General features: G+C 41.5%; 1 protein-coding gene across 2 annotated transcripts in view; it reads right to left on the bottom strand.

The window, feature by feature from the left end:
• Positions 1-15,164, bottom strand: part of NPHP1 (nephrocystin 1) — a 60,035-nt gene that overhangs the window by 10,617 nt on the left and 34,254 nt on the right. For both annotated transcript variants that reach the window (XM_061210939.1, XM_061210940.1), the window contains exons 12-16: positions 11,556-11,630; positions 9,115-9,225; positions 7,600-7,682; positions 5,652-5,728; positions 4,619-4,718 (exon numbers count right to left, since the gene is read on the bottom strand). In XM_061210939.1, the coding sequence (XP_061066922.1) occupies positions 4,619-4,718; positions 5,652-5,728; positions 7,600-7,682; positions 9,115-9,225; positions 11,556-11,630 (446 nt within the window). The remainder of the gene's footprint in view (positions 1-4,618; positions 4,719-5,651; positions 5,729-7,599; positions 7,683-9,114; positions 9,226-11,555; positions 11,631-15,164) is intronic.

The following is a 15,164-nucleotide window of genomic DNA, read 5'->3' as shown; positions in this document are numbered from 1 at the left end:
TTCACGGAATTTAGATACGTATCCTTGACCACTCCCTAACCCTTGCATTTCTAGAAATGCCCCAAAACACAAGATAGATTCTCTTACCACACTTATATTCATATAGAGCATTTCATACACAGAGCCAGAAGTCATCTTTTTCCAACCCTGCTAAAATTCTGATCTTGTATATACCTGACCTAGATTTCAGGCTGGCTGCAGGGGAACATTTAAGCTGCCTTGATGCCACCACATGCCTTCTCGGTGTTCATGCTGTGATTCCCAAGGGTTGTTCTACACCCCGCCCTCTGGTCTATGGCTCATGTGGGCAGTGTTTCAGCAGCATGCCCAAACTCATGTCTCATGCTGAAAAACAGACATTAATTTTACGAGGGGAAGGGGTGGAACCTTCCTTCCATTCTCTCCTCCCCTTCTCTCCCAGACCTGCCTGCTCTGTCTGGCAGGCATCGCGGCCAGCCTGCAGCAGGGGCCTTCAGCGCCCACAGTGCAGGCACTCCTTTCCTTCTGGCACCTCCCCATAACACGAAGCAACGCTGCCGGCTCTTTATCAGAGCTTCCTTTAGGGAAATCCTTTGATTTTCCCAAATCCAAGGTGACCAGGAAGCTCTGAGCTGAAGAAGTAAAGATATACTTCTTTCTGACCTCACAGACTGACCAACAGAAAGGCAATAAACATGATACTGGGCCCCGGGCAAGCAACACTATTACTTCATTTATTTTTAGCAATAATACAATGGAAGTAAAAGAGAAAAAAAGATGGCATACATCAAAAAGGCAAAGGAAAATAAACAAATTTATAGCAAATTTATATACAGGCATGTAGCCTACTGCCACAGACCAGTATTTCTCGGTATTCAGAACCCGTGCTCTGGGAGTCTGGGTCTAAATTCAGGGCTTTTCCTCATCAGAGGCTTAAAAGCGTGCATTTGGCCAAATCACACCAAGTTAAACCCCATCAAAAAACAGCTCCAAAATCAGAAAGGCAAGTCTTGGTGAAACAGGAGGATCTATTTGCTCCCTCTTCCATCTCAGCTGAGGGTCAACATGATCAGAGTTGTCTCCATAAAAGGAGACCCAGGGACAGGATTCTGGTGTTGTTTCTTTGGTCAAGGAGACGAGTCCACGTTGATTCATCGGATTTTCACAGGGCTCCTGACAGCCAAAGGAGACACACACGGAAGACTGCTGGCTGGTGAGAGGGCAGGATGAAGCCGACCAGCAAGGATACTGGGGAAACTGGGCACTAATGCAGATTATAACTGGGCTTCCCACCCTTGGCCCTGCCCACATTTTTGTAGGTCCCTTGGCATAACAAAAAGAGCCCCTGTCTTTTCTCCTTCAAGCAGAGAAATCTGGCTAAACAAAGTTGAAGGGTTTTTTTTGTTTGTTTGTTTCGTTTTTTCTTTTGCGGCACGTAGGATCCTAGTTCCCCAACCAGGGATCGAACTCGTGCCCCCTGCCGTTGAAGCGTGGAGTCTTAACCACTGGACCACCAGGGAAATCCCAAAAGATGAAGTTCTTAAGCAAGGGAGAGTGGGGACAGAGGCGGGATGGGCTTTGGAGGAGAGAAGGAGGAGGGCTGTTGGTAGCATCATCTGCCTTCTTTCCCCACTCACTGCAGGTGGCAGGTCAGGGAGAGGAGACTGAGAAGGGGCAGCCCCGCCTCAGGCTCCACCTCCAGGGTGCACAGGCCTGATCCCAGCCGCTCATCCTGGACCCACAGCACAGCCCTCGCACCCCAGCCCATGGCCCGGCAGTAGGGCCCAAGGCCTCTGGCTTCACCGTGCCCACGGCCTGCCTCTGGGAGAGCCTGCCTGAGGCCGGCGGGCCCAAGGCCCACGCTTGACACTACCAGGAGAGCAGAGCGCATTTCTGAATCAGGCAAAGTGGAGTGGCAATTTCAAGACGGTGCTCAGGTCTCTCTCGGGGCTCTGGGAGGAGACAGGAGCGCCCACCAAGACGAGGTGGGTGAGGCCAGGGACTGCAGAAGACAGAGCAGATCTCCCGACCACTTTTACACCAGCAGGAAGAGCTCTACTTGGAAATTATTTCACAAACATTTTTCGGGTGCCTACTGTATGCTGTAACCAACAAGGGCTCAGTTCCTGAGGTCAGGGGATGAGGACCTGGGACCCTTCTTTGAGAACCCAGCATACAGAAGAACATTCATTGCTTTGGGAGAATGGGCCCGCCCATCTGACCGCCGCACACCCAAGTCAGATTTGATCTCTAGATTGTAAAGCGTATCTGCAAACTGATATTTGGGGCCAAAGAAACACTATTAAGAGCTGTACCTGACAGACACGCTTGGGAGTGCTTCGGACTCTCGAAAGCTTATCAACAAGAGGGGTAGCGGGAGGCTGAAGAAGTAGGAAGAATGAGGCCAAACAGGATTCTAGCTTTTCTTCTACAAAGACTGCTACTGTGCTTCTTTTTTTAATCTTGAAAAATAAAAACTGTCCAAGGAAAGATTGGCCAAAAAAAGGGAATTTATAGGCTCTATGAACATCCAGGAAAAAAAAAAAAGCCAAGAGAATGAATACTACCCATGAACACATAATTAATGGTTATTGAAAGATTTAACTGTTAACACTATAATTATAATACACATTTCGGTCCTAGAGATAAGAACAAGGGATATTTAAACTGGGAGCATGATCTAGAATGAGAAAAGCAACCATTCACAGAGGTGGGCCAAGGTTCCCTGCTTCCTGATAATCCGCGAGCAGAGAGCAGGTCACGGTGGGACCAGTCAACTGCATCAGTCTCTGTTCCCGAGCCACACTCCCTCTGCCCCTTCTGTCCACCGTGTGCTCGCCACAGCTCCACATCATCACATGGCACCTCTTCCAAACCTTCAAAGCTTCTTTTGAATCCCCCTGATCTTACCAGCTACATAGCACATCCTCATCTGAACAAATTTGATGACAGTGCCAGCCACCTGTCATTATATTTACATTTATCTAGACATATGATAATAATAATAGTAATAATTATAGCTGGTACTTATTGTGTGTTACTGTGTGCCATGTACTATAAATACTAACTAAGTGTTTTATATATTTTCTTTTCCTTAAACCTCTTTAGAGCTTGATGGGGTTAATATTATTATTATGTCCATTTTAAAGACGTAGACCTTGAGACCCTGAGAAAGATGGTAAATGACTTGTCCAAGAGGTTACTGAGTTAGAAATGGATCGACCTGGGATTCCACCAGTGCAAGATCTCCTGGAAGAAAATGCAAATTAAAACCACCAACAGCTACCGCTAATCATTTATTAAAATGGGCAAGGACTTCCCTGGTGGCACAGTGGTTAAGAATCTGCCTGCCAATGCAGGGGACACAGGTTTGATCCCTGGTCCGGGAAGATCCCACATGCCGTGAAGCAACTAAGCTCGCGAGCCACAACTACTGAAGCCCGTGTGCCACAACTACTGAGCCCAAGTGCTACAACTACTGAAGCCCGCGCGCCTAGAGCCCGTGCTCTGCAACAAGAGAAGCCACCGCAAGGAGAAGCCCGTGCACCGCAACGAAGAGTAGCCCCTGCTCGCCACAACTAGAGAAAGCCCGCGTGCAGCAACGAAGACCCAATGCAGCCAAAAATAAATAAAGAAAATGGGCAAAACAGAAAAAAATTGATCATATCAAATGTTGTCAAGAATACAGAGTAATTGGAACTCTCATATGTTGCTGGAGAGAGTATAAAATGGCCTAGTCATATTGGAAAACAGTTTGGCAGTTTCTTATAAAGTTAAACAAACACCAGATGATCCAGTAATCCCACTCCTAGATATTTATACCCACGAGAAAGGAAGACATGCCCACACACACAAAAAAACTCTTACGCAAATATATAGAGCAGCTTTATTCATAATTGCCCAAACCCAGAAACAACCCAAGTATCTGTCAACTAGTGAAAAAATAAACACATTATGGTATATCCACCAAATGGAATACTAGTTAGAACAAAAAGGAAAAAACCACTAGCACATGCAACAGCATGGGTGTATCTCAACTGCGTTACGCTAGATGAAAGAAGCCAGACTCAAAAGGCTATGTATTGTGTGAGTCCATTTGTAGGACATTCTGGAAAAGGCAAAACTGTTGGGAAAGAAAACAGAGGAGCAGTTGCCCGAGACCAGAGCTGGAGAGCTGATTACAAAGGGGCATCAGTTCACTGTTTATAGTGATGGAAAAATTCTCTATCTTGACTGTGTGGTAGTTATATGACTATATATACTTGTCAAAATGCAAAGAACTTAAACTAAAAAGGGCAAATTTTACTGCGTGTAAATTATACCTCAACAAACTTGACATTAAAAAAAGTTCCCCAAAGTTCCCTAAGGGTAGGACTGTGGATGATAATCCCGTTGACTCAAAAGTTTCTATACTATTTCTGACCACATCTATCATTTGTGCTAACTGGTAAACAGAAGAATAAGCTCATCTGAAATGTATTATTATTCCATTTCCCTACTGATCCTTGGCAGAAGAATTAGTGAGGAAAAAAAATAACTAACAAAAGGTGACCAAGCATGTGGAGAAGCCAGAAGCAGAGATGGTCCACAAACGCCGAATGGGCCCAAGTTCACCAGACAGGTAACAGCAGGTACCAACCTTAGCGTGCTCCTTGATCTTCTGTTCAAAGATCTCAGTTTTACTAGAAGTTGAGGTTGCCTTCTCACTGTCATCATCTGATGGAAAACACTACCATGTGCTTTCAAAAAATAAAAAATACATCTCAAAACTTTAAGTGCTTAGGCAGTGAATATAATAAAATAGAGTATTTTATATAATTTTTTACATATAAAAATAAGACAGTTTTTTTCAGCACCAGTGGGGCTGAATTGTATGAGAGGCAGGAGTCGCCCATACGCCCTAAATGAACTGATGAAGTATGATGTGCCCTAAGGACCTTCAGAACGTACCCAACCGGCCCACCCCTGGAGCTGTCACTACATCAGATACCGTGACAGCATCACTGCTGCCAGATGACAAAGAAAACAGGAGTTTAAAAAGCACGTCTGACTCCAAGTAGAACCAGCTGCATCCCAGATCCCAGCTCCTTCCTGTTCCAAGAAGGTGGGACTGGTATTGCTGGGGCGGCAGCAGTGCTGTGTGTCCTAAATCACGAAACAAGGAGGGGGATGTCTGAGGAGCAAGAGGGGAGTTTCAAACCCATCAGGCTCTGAGCTCCAAGAGGCAAGGGCCATATCTGCCTTACTCTCCATTTTCCCTTTATCTAGCACAGTGCCTGGTCAATGAACACATTAAAAGATGCTCAGTATTTCTGGAGGGCAACCTGGCATGTATACCACAATTTCAAATGTCTACACCCTTTGACCTAGCAATAGGCAATCACTGAATTGGCCTATTCTATTAATTCTGTGGCCCCGTGTTCAATGAAAAGGAACCAATACAGGGTCCTCATGCATCCTAATTTCCTACGTTAGAGTCTCAGATATGCTACCAAGATAATAAGCACTTAGATAAAAATGATTAAGATTTTAATATCAAACGACATATTTTAAAAAATGTGAATTCAGGTGAAAAGTGTTATGCTTATTAGACTATAGGTATCTTCTCCAATGCATCTTCTGCTTGTTTAACCTTTAAGGAAAGGAAAGAAAGCAACACAGAAGAGTGGTACCTCTTCTGGATACTGAAGGGTCCACTTCAACACCTTTTTCATAGGGGGTGCCTCCATTCAAGAAGAGTTCATAAGTTCTACAAAAGAAAAATATACCATGATGGATACATGTTATGGACATTGTGAAACAGTAGAGTCAGTAGTGGAACATTTTTTAGCACAGACGCATTCACAGACATTTTATTTATGCCTCATTGGTAAATGAGAATGAAGGTTGTTGATACCTCCATGGGGTTATCATCTCAGTAAATAAAGTCTCTTTCTTAACTACAACCATAGAAAATACATTTTTCTACATAAAAATGAGAAAGATTAATTGATGTCATTAAGGTCTTTTGACTTTAATGACTCGCGTTATTTAAATGCATTTTTCAAATGTTTCAAATCATCATTGGAAATAAAGCTATTATGAATTCATACTATTTTTAAAATATAAAAGTAACATGTAGATTGTTGTAAAAAGTTCAAATGGCACAGAAATGATAAACAAAAAATGAAAAATCCCTCTCCCCTTCTTTCCCCCCTAGTTTGGTAGCCCCTTGTCCTATCTGTTTCTATACAAATGGAAACAAACACCTACATTTAAACAGTAAATCTTAAACTGACACACGTTTAAAGTTGCGTACTCCGTAAGTGTGGAAGCAGAAGGTAAGAGGCCTCCTTAATCCTGTGGCACCACCTCCCCAGTTCTGCTCCCCAGAGACAACCTCGGGGAACGGTTTACACACACGCACACGAACACAGCTCTTTGTGAACAGAAGTGGAGTCAGCACACACACGATTCTGCAACTTGCCGTTTTCATATAATAATACACATTGGAGATGTTTCTGTATCAATACATAGGCCTCCACCTCATTTAAAAAAATAGCTATGACTTCACTTTAAGAAGGATTGGATAAACACACTTTTCCCTCCCACTAAGCACAGCGAAAAACCCTGAACAGTATTAAAGACAAAAAATAAAAGCACAAAAACAAAAAAAAACCCACAAGGAGCCTGGGCCTCTACATCTACAGGCAGTGGCTGGGGAGGCTGGGTGTGATAGAGTGCCCCTCCCCCTCCCACTGGGGTAACATCAGAGGAGGGCTTTTACCTCTGTCCTGTGGTAAGGAGGTCATGCCCACCCCTGCGGTATCAGCAAAGATGGAAGAGGGGAGCATTATCTGAATTAAACCTTTGGGCTTGGGAACTATTATGATCCCATTTTAAAGATGGGGGAACTTGAGGCTTGCAGACAACCTGCTTACAGCTACACGGACAGAGCCCAGGCTACAGCGCTGAATTTTACCATTCCAAATCTGGGATCTCAATCATCATCCTAGTGACTGCCCATCTGTATCTCTTCTGTGGGTTTCTGATCTTCCAGACTTAGATTTGTGTGTGTGTACCCATTTTCAAATTTGGATTGTCCTCTTCTTAATTTTTGAAAGCTCTTTTTGTATTAGGGATAATAATCTTGTGACTGTTATGTATATATTGCAAATGCATTACAAATGTTTGTTTGTGGTCTTAAATTTTAAATTTGTTTACAGTGGCTGCCGCTACAATTTCCATGTACCACCTACGGAAGAAAGGCAGAGTCACAGAGGACCCGGGGACCCCAGACTCAGCTTTCTCACTCTTTGGCGAGAATGAGGCTCTATTTCAGCACTGTGAAATGTACTAATACCACAGGAAATCACTTAAAGAATATTCTCAGCAGACAACCGGTGCAAATATCTTTTAAAATACCTTTGCTACATGTGTCATTTCTTCCCCGCTAGGATGAGATCATGTGTGCTGTTTTCATATACTACCTAAAAGAACATTAAAATCAACATTAAAAGCCCTCTCCACACAAGTTACTGAAACGTTAATAATACACTCTGGAAACCTGAGGTACCTAGATTCTAAAAAATGAATTTCCACAAAATTACCCATTTGGAAGGAATACATAAGCCAACTTACTTTGCTGGAATAGGAATTCCACTGGCATCAAAAAGTTTAAGAAACACCCAGCCACAACTTAATTCTCCTCTTTCACCAGTTGACTAGAAAATAAAAAAGTGTATGAAACTTAATGTCTGAATCAGTCAAATCTATAAGCACATACCAAGTTCTTCTAAAAGGAATAAAACTAGTATTTGCCTTTAGCACTAAAAAGTTCTTCACAAGAAAACAAAGTGAAACCCAGTGGAGTCCCATTTGACTTGCAGGCCAGATGGTAAAGGCAGGATGTAAAGTGAAAATCTTCTCTCGTTAAATTGCTCCTGAAAAACCCCTAAAGCTGATATGACAACTGTTACTATTGCTTCTTCTTCTTTTTTTTTTTTTTTTTTTTAGACTGTAGCAGTTTTTGTTTTGTTTTTATTTATTTATTTATTTATTTTATTTATAGCTGTGTTGGGTCTTCGTTTCTCTGCGAGGGCTTTCTCCAGTTGCGGCAAGCGGGGGCCACTCTTCATCGCGGTGCGCGGGCCTCTCACTATCGCGGCCTCTCTTGTTGCGGAGCACAGGCTCCAGACGCGCAGGCTCAGTAGTTGTGGCTCACGGGCCTAGCTGCTCTGTGGCATGTGGGATCTTCCCAGACCAGGGCTTGAATCCGTGTCCCCTGCATTAGCAGGCAGATTCTCAACCACTGCGCCACCAGGGAAGCCCACTATTGCTTCTTGAGTGACATAAATATGCTGTGGGATGATTCCAGATCACCTCAATACTACATGAGAGTAGGAGGCTCTGTCTCAGTAAGAAATGGAATGAGCCGCTTAAAGCATTCAAGGGTCCACCCGCTCAGAACTTAACCCCACTGTCAATTGTCAGAGGCGTCTGGGGTTCACCTGGGGGACCTGCTCCTGTCCTACCCACCTGCAGCAGACGGATGAATCTGCCTTAAAGAAATGAAAGGACGGTATTACACCATTAACGTAATAAAAATTGGCTCTCTGGGTTATCACGAGGCCAAGCACACATACTACACCTATCAAGCTATTACTGGAATATATGGAAATATATAATTATTACCACAGACCCACACCCACTGATTCAATAGTCTATATGATGTAAATTAATCCAAGTTTCTGGTGTTCCCTTTATAAAAATTACCCCTCTGCCAGGTCCCTTCATTAGAACCCTCATTTACAAGGTTAGGGGCACTCTGACCCTCCAGGACAGAGCTAAAGCACTGCGCTGCAAAGCCGCTGAGCATCTTTTATCACTTTCTGCAAGGTCTCATGTTTTTCCAATCTTCATTCTTTAAAAGCACGGGAGTTCGCTCAAGCTATAAATGTAAACGAGTACACTTATTTTAAACACTACTGGAAAAGCAGCATCATAAAAAAATTAGAATCACTGTCACTCTCATTCCTCAAGAGATTAAAATTCTATTACACATAAAAACCTCAATTATTTTACTAAAGACAGACATAAGGGAAGACTTCCCCTGTAACTGACACCTTAGAAAGCTTTATCTTTCAACTGACATACATTGCGAATATAAGAAATTCCAAGTTCAAATAATATTCCAAGATCTGGAGAAGAAGAATTGGACCTGATGAAACAGTCACCATCAAGCAAGCAGGGCAAGATGCCAGTAACCTGAAATGATACCAAAAACGAAAATTACTAATAAACATGAAAAATGGTTGGAGGATAAACAATGAGGTCCTACTGATAGCACAGGGAACTATATTCAATATCCTGTCATAAACCATAATGGAAAAGAATATGAAAAAGAATGTATATATATGTGTAACTGAATCACTTTGCTGTACAGCAGACGTTAACACAACATTGTAAATCAACTACATTTCAATAAAATAAATTTTTTAAAAATGGAGGGAAGGTTCAGCTCTATTCATCTATAAATAGTTTATGCCGCTGCATCATAATAAAGGTCTTTTAAAGGAAACAAAAAGCAGATGGATTGGACTCATCGATACCAATGATTTGAAATTTTAAAATGTAATTTTTGTGTTGAAGAAAACTACCTTTACGTTCACTTACTCTATGCTTAGAGCAGAGGCTAATGTGAAACAAGCACTGTACCAAGGTCTCCAGAGGTATCACAAAAATAGTTTGATCTATGATAAGATTTTTTTGGCGGGGGGCTGTGCCACGCGGCATGCGGGATCCTAGTTCCCCGACCAGGGATAGAACCCGTGCCCCTTGCAGTGGAGGTGCGGAGTCCTAACCACTGGACCACCAGGAAATTCCCTGATAAGATATTTATATTTATATTAACCGCTGTCCTTTGGAAACAGAACTCAAATTGTAGACTGCACACACACTTGCTCAACTTTCCTCAGGCATGCCTTGGAAATTTTCCTTTCCTTCCCTTCTGCCTTTGCCATTCGCCCTCCCTGGACAACTACATCCCTCTCCCTTGCCTATAAAATCCTACCCATCCTTCAAAGTTTAGTTTCTCTTCTATAAAAACTTCCCTGAGCCTAAGGACTAGAATTAATTTCACCCTCCTCTGTGCTTCCACAGCATTTGGATCCCCAAGTGCTGCCTGTGTGACATTACATTCTGCCCATGTGACGGTTATCAACAGCACCCACTCCTTAGAGCGACTCTAAGGATTGAATGAGAAAATGCACATAACGGCCCACCACAGTGCCTGGCACGTGGTCAGAGCTTCATAAATAGAGGATATTGGTGTTATATGTGTTTATGTGTCTTCTCTACTAACGTGTAAGCTCCCACAGTACCCAGGAAGAATGCCTCACACCTAAGGATGCTTAATTTCATTCAACAAAGCAACATATGCATATTATTTATCCCTCCAAACAGTTCATCTTTATATCCAGGAAAACCTTGGAAAATTCTACCCTAACCACGTCACATGCACAGAGACACACTATCAGAACTGTGAAGTACTGTGTCAAAATGGAAGCAGTAGGCAGACTTCCCTGGTGGTCCAGTGGTTAAGACTCCGCCCTTCCACTGCAGAGGGCACGGGTTCGACCCCTGGTCAGGGAACTAAGATCCCACACTCCGCGCGGGGCAGCCAAAACATAAAAAAAAAAAAAAAAAAAGGAAATTAAAAAAAAAAAAAAAAGAGTAGAACAATTATACTGTTACAATTTTTTTTAAATGTAAGCAGTAGGATGCTTAGAAGATCAAACTGGACTTGTAGGAGTCGTGTGGTAGACAAGTGTGGACACACAGCCCACAGGCGAGGTGGCCGGGCCTCCTCCACATGCTGTGTCCTCTCAGTGAACCTCTATCTTGCTGTAAGATCTTCTGATGCAATAGGGGAAGGTTAATGAAGGGTTCTCAGGGGCAGTGACATAAGGGAGTTAGCTGTGGGAGGGAAGTAATGAAAATCTGGAGGTAGAAAAAAAGTAAAGTAAATAGAACTATAGAAAATTAACATTATTAAAAGAACATAAAGATATCTTTGTCTCCACTGGCATCTATGTGGCACTGACTCGGTGGTTTCAAGCCACTTAACCTCATTCCAGCCTTTGTTTGTCCCAGCCTTGACAGTCCCTGGGTGTAATGACCAGTTCCCTAGGCGTCACCCTTGATTTTATCTGAAGAAAGCACAGCTCTCAGGAGCACAGTTGGAGATTGCATTTTTGAAAAACATTTCCTAAGTTTTCTCTTTCTGTTTTCATTTTTCATCAGAGGGAATTTTCTAGAATTAAACCTTGTGATCCATTGAATGAGATGATTCATAGGCATTATAGCTTTAGTGAGTCAGAAACATGAGTAATTGCTATCAAAGTCCTCAAAGAACATTAATCTAAAGATTCAAATCTGGCCCCATATATTCTGTGTTAAATACAAATACATTATTTCAGGAATACACTTTGACAATCTTGCCTTAGAAATTAATCATATAATACTTATCAGGTAAAAAAAGTTCATGTTTCATTCCATTCTGCTTACTTCCATTCACAAGTAAGCTGATTACTTACCTGGGGAGAAAAGGTCCATGTTTTGGGTTTCTTAGGTTGCCATGTGGCCCTGACTGTATGAATGTTGCTTAGAACCTGAAATGAGATTTTCCCATTTGAAATCATATTGCAGAAAGCTCTTTGAAACGTTACCACGTCCAAGTCCCAAACAGTTAACAGTTGGGCAGAGGGAGAGAGGGATATTTTATTTCTTACTTTGTGTAATTCTGTAATTCTTTTTTCTTTTTACATCAAGTATTATACATACATAACATTTAAAACGATTAACAAAAAAACAAGTGTTACAGCACTTATAACACAACGAAAGAACTGATAAATGAATTCAGACTCAGATCTTTGCACTAGTGATCAATTGTATTAAGTGAAATACTTAATATATGAGATAGATTACCCAGAAAATTCAGAGAAATTTTAGGTATGAACGACCTTTTAAGAAATATGACCCACAAGAGCATTTTATGTGCAATCTATTACCCTGCCATCAAGACAGACACTGCTACCAGCTCAGATACACGGTTACAGTTTTCTTCAAGATCCCTAGGCCCATAAAGTATATTTTTCCTGGAATTTAATCTCTTATAAAATGCTATTGCAAGAAGTTAGTCCTATAATATACACAAATCAATAGAATACAAAAGGAGCAAAAACTGTAAAAAAAAAAAAAAAGAAAGAGTTCAAATTCTATAAAGTTATGGCCAAAACTGACATTTTCCAGAAGAATAGATAATATACAATTTTTATTTTAGATAAAAATATTTTAGTATAGCATTTCTAAAACTAAGCTTTAAAAATAATTAGAAATCATCCTGAACATGTCCTATGAGGTCAAATTCAATTCACTGCCCTCTGTGTCGCTATTGGTAGGCAACTTGGAAGATCTTATGGACAGCTAAGTTGTTTTCCACAGAGAAAGTCTCCATTTCCTTCCACAACTAATATAAATGAATTTATTAAAACCCTTTCTAAAATGATATATATTCTCAGACTGGGCTCTTGGAGTACAAACTCCTTTTGATTACTATCTGGTGTCTAATCTAAGACTGCATTTTATTTATTCTAAGGTCCTTCTTGGTTTTTCAAGAAGTGTTCCCCACTTCTAATATCTAAGAAGTCCTTTGCAATCATTGAAATTGAGATCTCATACTATCTCTGCTTTTACCTTCTCAACTTGGAGAATGCTGATTTTGACTGAGGAATAACTTCTTCTGCTTGATAATTTTACATCTTTCTTGACTTACTGACTCTGAGAGCTAAAAAGGACTTAGTCCAAACATCTCATTATACATTTGAGAAAACTGCCTTGAGAGAGGGTGAATGACTAGCTCAGAGCATAAGGATGAAATAATCAAGGATTCAAAATTTTAGAGATTTTTCCACTTAGCAAACTGTATCAAGAATGCATAAGGGGGGGGGGGTCCGGCTTCCCTGGTGGCGCATTGGTTGGGAATCCGCCTGCCAATGCAGGGGACACGGGTTCCAGCCCTGGTTCAGGAGGATCCCACATGCCGCGGAGCAACTAAGCCCGTGCGCCACAACTATTGAGCCTGCGCTCTAGAGCCCGTGCACCTAGAGCCGGTGCTCCAAGACGAGAGAGGCCACCGCAATGAGAGGCCCACGCACGGCAATGAAGAGTGGCCCCCGCTCACCGCAACTAAAAAGAAAGCCCACGCACAGCAACAAAGACCCAACACAGCCAAAAATAAATTAATTTTTAAAAAAAGAGAAATGTATTTAAAAAAAAAAAAAAGAATGCATAAGGGGGACTTCCCAGGTGGTCCAGCAGTTAAGACTCCGTGCTCCCAAAGCAGTGGGCCCGGGTTCCGTCCCTTGTCAGGGAACTAGATCCCGCATGCCACAACTAAATATTCCGCATGCTGCAACTAAAACATCCCGCGTGCTGCAACGAAGATCCCATGTGCCGCAACTAAGACCCGGTGCAGCCAAATAAATAAATATTTTAAAAACAAACAAACAAAAGAATGCATAAGGACTTCTGCTCAAGATGAATTTATGCTTCAACACAGCTGCTCTGCTCCAAACATAAAGCAGTGACACTTAAAAAGACAGAGGAGGACTCAAAAGTGAGATGAATATTTCAATGGCCCATAAACAGAAGAGCAAAACAAAGAATAGGGTGAGACTAAAACTGGGGGTCTCCTGGGCTCTGAGTCTAGAGCAGGATGTGGTGACAAGGAGCCGGATTTGTATGTTACAGAGGCTAATGGTACTCAACACATGACAGAGGAACAGAGACAGCCTTATTGCTTGAAGCCAGTAGGGTGGAAGAAAGATGGTGGCCAACCTTCCTCCTCATAGGAAGTAAAGAGCCTAAGCAGGCAGGAGGACAAAGATGGAGCCATGACACCAGGATCAGAGCCAAGTAAACAAGTGAACCTTTTAATGAATCGGTGATGTCCCTGACATCACCTTAGATCAAGAACGCTAAACTCCACTGTAAAATCTGGTTCTGGACTGGAGTTTGGAGGTGGGGGTAGTATTGCTGGTAGCAACCACAACACCATTAGATTGGTGGGGCTTGGCTGGGGAGGGAAGGGTAAAATATCTTCTGCATAAAATGTGCTTCTAAGGACACACGAAGAAATCAAATACTAACAATACAAGAAACAACCCGGAGCATAGATATTAACAAAATATGTCACTATACGCAATTACATATTTATTGTTTTTAAAAAAACAGATTTGTTTGCATTAAAAAAAAACCCAAAAAACTTCTGGGCAACGATGACAAGATGGGGCAGGAGGTAGCTAAAGCATGTTAGTATCTTTGGTGTGTTAGGAGAAAGAAATACAGAGTGATTTTAGATTTATGAGAATAATCTACAGCTAAGTAGGTAGGCTAAACATTTACATATTGCAAACTGAGAGGCTTCAACAGAACTAAGTGGCAAGGCCATGGGTAGCTGTTATGTTCTTTTCTGCATGTTTCTATGTCTTTGAAATAGTTACTAATTTAACAAATATTGCTAATTCCAGTAAAAGTCAGATTGTGGTATAAAATACATGTAAAAGGAAAAGAATAAACAAATTGGAAGATTGTAACGTTCTAAGATAAGAGTCTAAATGTGAGATTTACACTTGTTTTCTATTTCTTTTATTATTGGCAAAACTAATACAATTAGTTGATGTATTATTTCTTACTGAGTTCTTAAGGGTTTTCAATCAATTTTTAAGGATGAAACATACAATGGTGGTTAATTATGAAATGTGTCAAATATACCAGACAAGTTAAAAGAAACTTATAGTGAACACCCATAAGCTTATCACCTAGATTCTGCCATCAATATTTTACTATACTTGCTTTATCACATATACCTTCTGTCCATCCATCAATTCACCTAATTTTTTGATACACTGCAAACCTGCAGACATAAGTAAACTTTTCTCTAAATACATTAGCATGCATATCATTAGCTAGAGTTCATCATTTGTTCACAGTTCTGTTTTTGATGGAAAATTTAACACAATGAAATTCAGAAACCTTATTTTTTATCTTCTTGTAATGTCCATAATGGAGACAGGAAAGTGGGCTGACTAGGGGTCATAGGTCCTGAGGAATGACACAGTGAGTGCTGTCTCTGGAGGCCTAGA

Source organism: Eubalaena glacialis, chromosome 14 (assembly GCF_028564815.1).
Source record: "Eubalaena glacialis isolate mEubGla1 chromosome 14, mEubGla1.1.hap2.+ XY, whole genome shotgun sequence".
Taxonomy (NCBI): Eukaryota; Metazoa; Chordata; class Mammalia; order Artiodactyla; family Balaenidae; genus Eubalaena; species Eubalaena glacialis.
The sequence above is the reverse complement of the archived record's forward strand: the minus strand, read 5'-3'. Positions and strand labels throughout refer to the sequence as shown.